The sequence below is a fragment of the Aplysia californica genome, unplaced genomic scaffold (genome assembly GCF_000002075.1).
Source record: "Aplysia californica isolate F4 #8 unplaced genomic scaffold, AplCal3.0 scaffold00228, whole genome shotgun sequence".
Classification (NCBI taxonomy): domain Eukaryota; kingdom Metazoa; phylum Mollusca; class Gastropoda; order Aplysiida; family Aplysiidae; genus Aplysia; species Aplysia californica.
The window spans coordinates 89872-91475 of record NW_004797498.1 but is presented as its reverse complement, the minus strand read 5'-3'; the positions used below and the strand labels follow the sequence as shown (position 1 = coordinate 91475).

Genomic DNA, 1604 nt, shown 5'->3' with positions numbered 1-1604 from the left:
ATGCGCGAAGACATTGGGGGCTACATTTTACTTTTACCCATTTGATACTTATAAAAATAATGAAACGAACCTGATGAGCGAGCGCTGGATTGTTGATGATAATCATATTTTTGCCCCCGAGCAAGCGCAGACCGGTGACGTCACCAAAGCGACGAGCCCAGTCGTTAGACAGAAGATGGAACTTCCATTCTTTTGTGGCACGCCAGATTGCCATGTACGATCGCCATCCTCGAGGACCTTTGCAAAGAAAATACACACGTGGAACTTTGTTTGTTTTGTTATTGTTTCTTTATTTGTTTATTTATGTGTTTGTTTGTCTTCGTATAGAGAAGCATATAAACACGGTAACAGTCATTCAGAGCAACGAAAAAAGCAAGACAGCCAGACACTAGACAAAAACAACAGATGGAGAGAAAAAAGAGGTAGGACCTAACAGTGGTGCCATCCATCCACGAGTGTGTAGCTTTGCTTCAATGTATCACATTCTAAAAACGATAAATTCATGGCTGGGGTACCGCCAGCACACTCATCTGTATAATACGCTTCCATATTTTGATTCCCTCCAATTTGAGTGACACCCGACCACATAAATGAATGAACACAGCCGTGTATAGAGCCCTCTTTGGAACTTCAAGCAAAATGGATAGAAAAATATGGAGATTCATGTCATTGTTCAGTTTTGAAATTGGTAAAAAAAAAAAACAACTCAAGAGAGATAAGTTTCCTAAAGCACATGGCTCTTCCATCAGAGCATGGAATAGAGACAGTAAATACTACCTTTATAGCTCTACTTTCTTTTTGGAACCCAATATGACAACAAGAGTAAAAGAAATGCAGGCAAAAATGATTGATTCGCTATCGGAAAATTACAATGTTCTATTTGACACTTGTGGCCGTTTTTAGTTACTCAGACCAGAAAGTGAGAAAGCACATGTTCTATCTGCTCTATGAGACAAGATAATTTGGAGTTGTTGTCAAGATACTCAAAGGAATGCAACGGAAAAAGCGTCACATTGTCATGTTGACCATGGTGGGAAACTTAAAGTGTGTTTACATCAAATTTCTCTAGACTAGGTATTGAGCACATAGAACTTTGACATTCTATGGTAGCAAAGAGAAAAAGAAAGGTATTAAAAATTATTAACTGTCATCAAAAGGTTCCCCTGTTATTAGCTCTGTATCCAATGTTACTCAAATCACAATGAGCGAATCAAGCCTCCAGCTGGTGCTCGAAACTCGTCGTCTATAACAATAAAGCTCTGTATTCGTAACTCATTACTGAGGAGGGATTTCGCTGTCTCGGCAATTAATTAGCAAGCACTTTCACAAGAGTGTAAAAAAGGGAGTCCTGTTATTACTGCAGTGGGCCCTGGCTATAACCGGACTGTTGGGACCTATCGGGGTGTTTTTTTACAGAACAGAAAAAGGTAACAAACCTTCAGGAAACTTGGTCGGGGCGCGAAGAACGCCGTAGAGAAAGTAGAGTAGGGAACAGATGCCCAGTAGAGCCAAAGTGACTGTGACGCTGTCCATGGCTTAACGGTCTGTCTGAATAGAAATATAAAACAGTATTTGAAATAAAATAAATAACATAGATAAATAAA

The 1604-nt window shown here is 39.6% G+C and overlaps 1 protein-coding gene across 1 annotated transcript in view; it reads right to left on the bottom strand.

Moving 5' to 3' along the window:
• Window positions 1-1548, bottom strand: part of LOC106011963 — a gene marked incomplete in the record, with an annotated part of 9021 nt that extends 7473 nt beyond the window's left edge. The window contains 2 exon segments of the mRNA XM_013083371.2: window positions 71-237; window positions 1437-1548. Of these exon segments, the coding sequence (XP_012938825.1) occupies window positions 71-237; window positions 1437-1533 (264 nt within the window).
• Window positions 1549-1604: the final 56 nt, after the last annotated feature.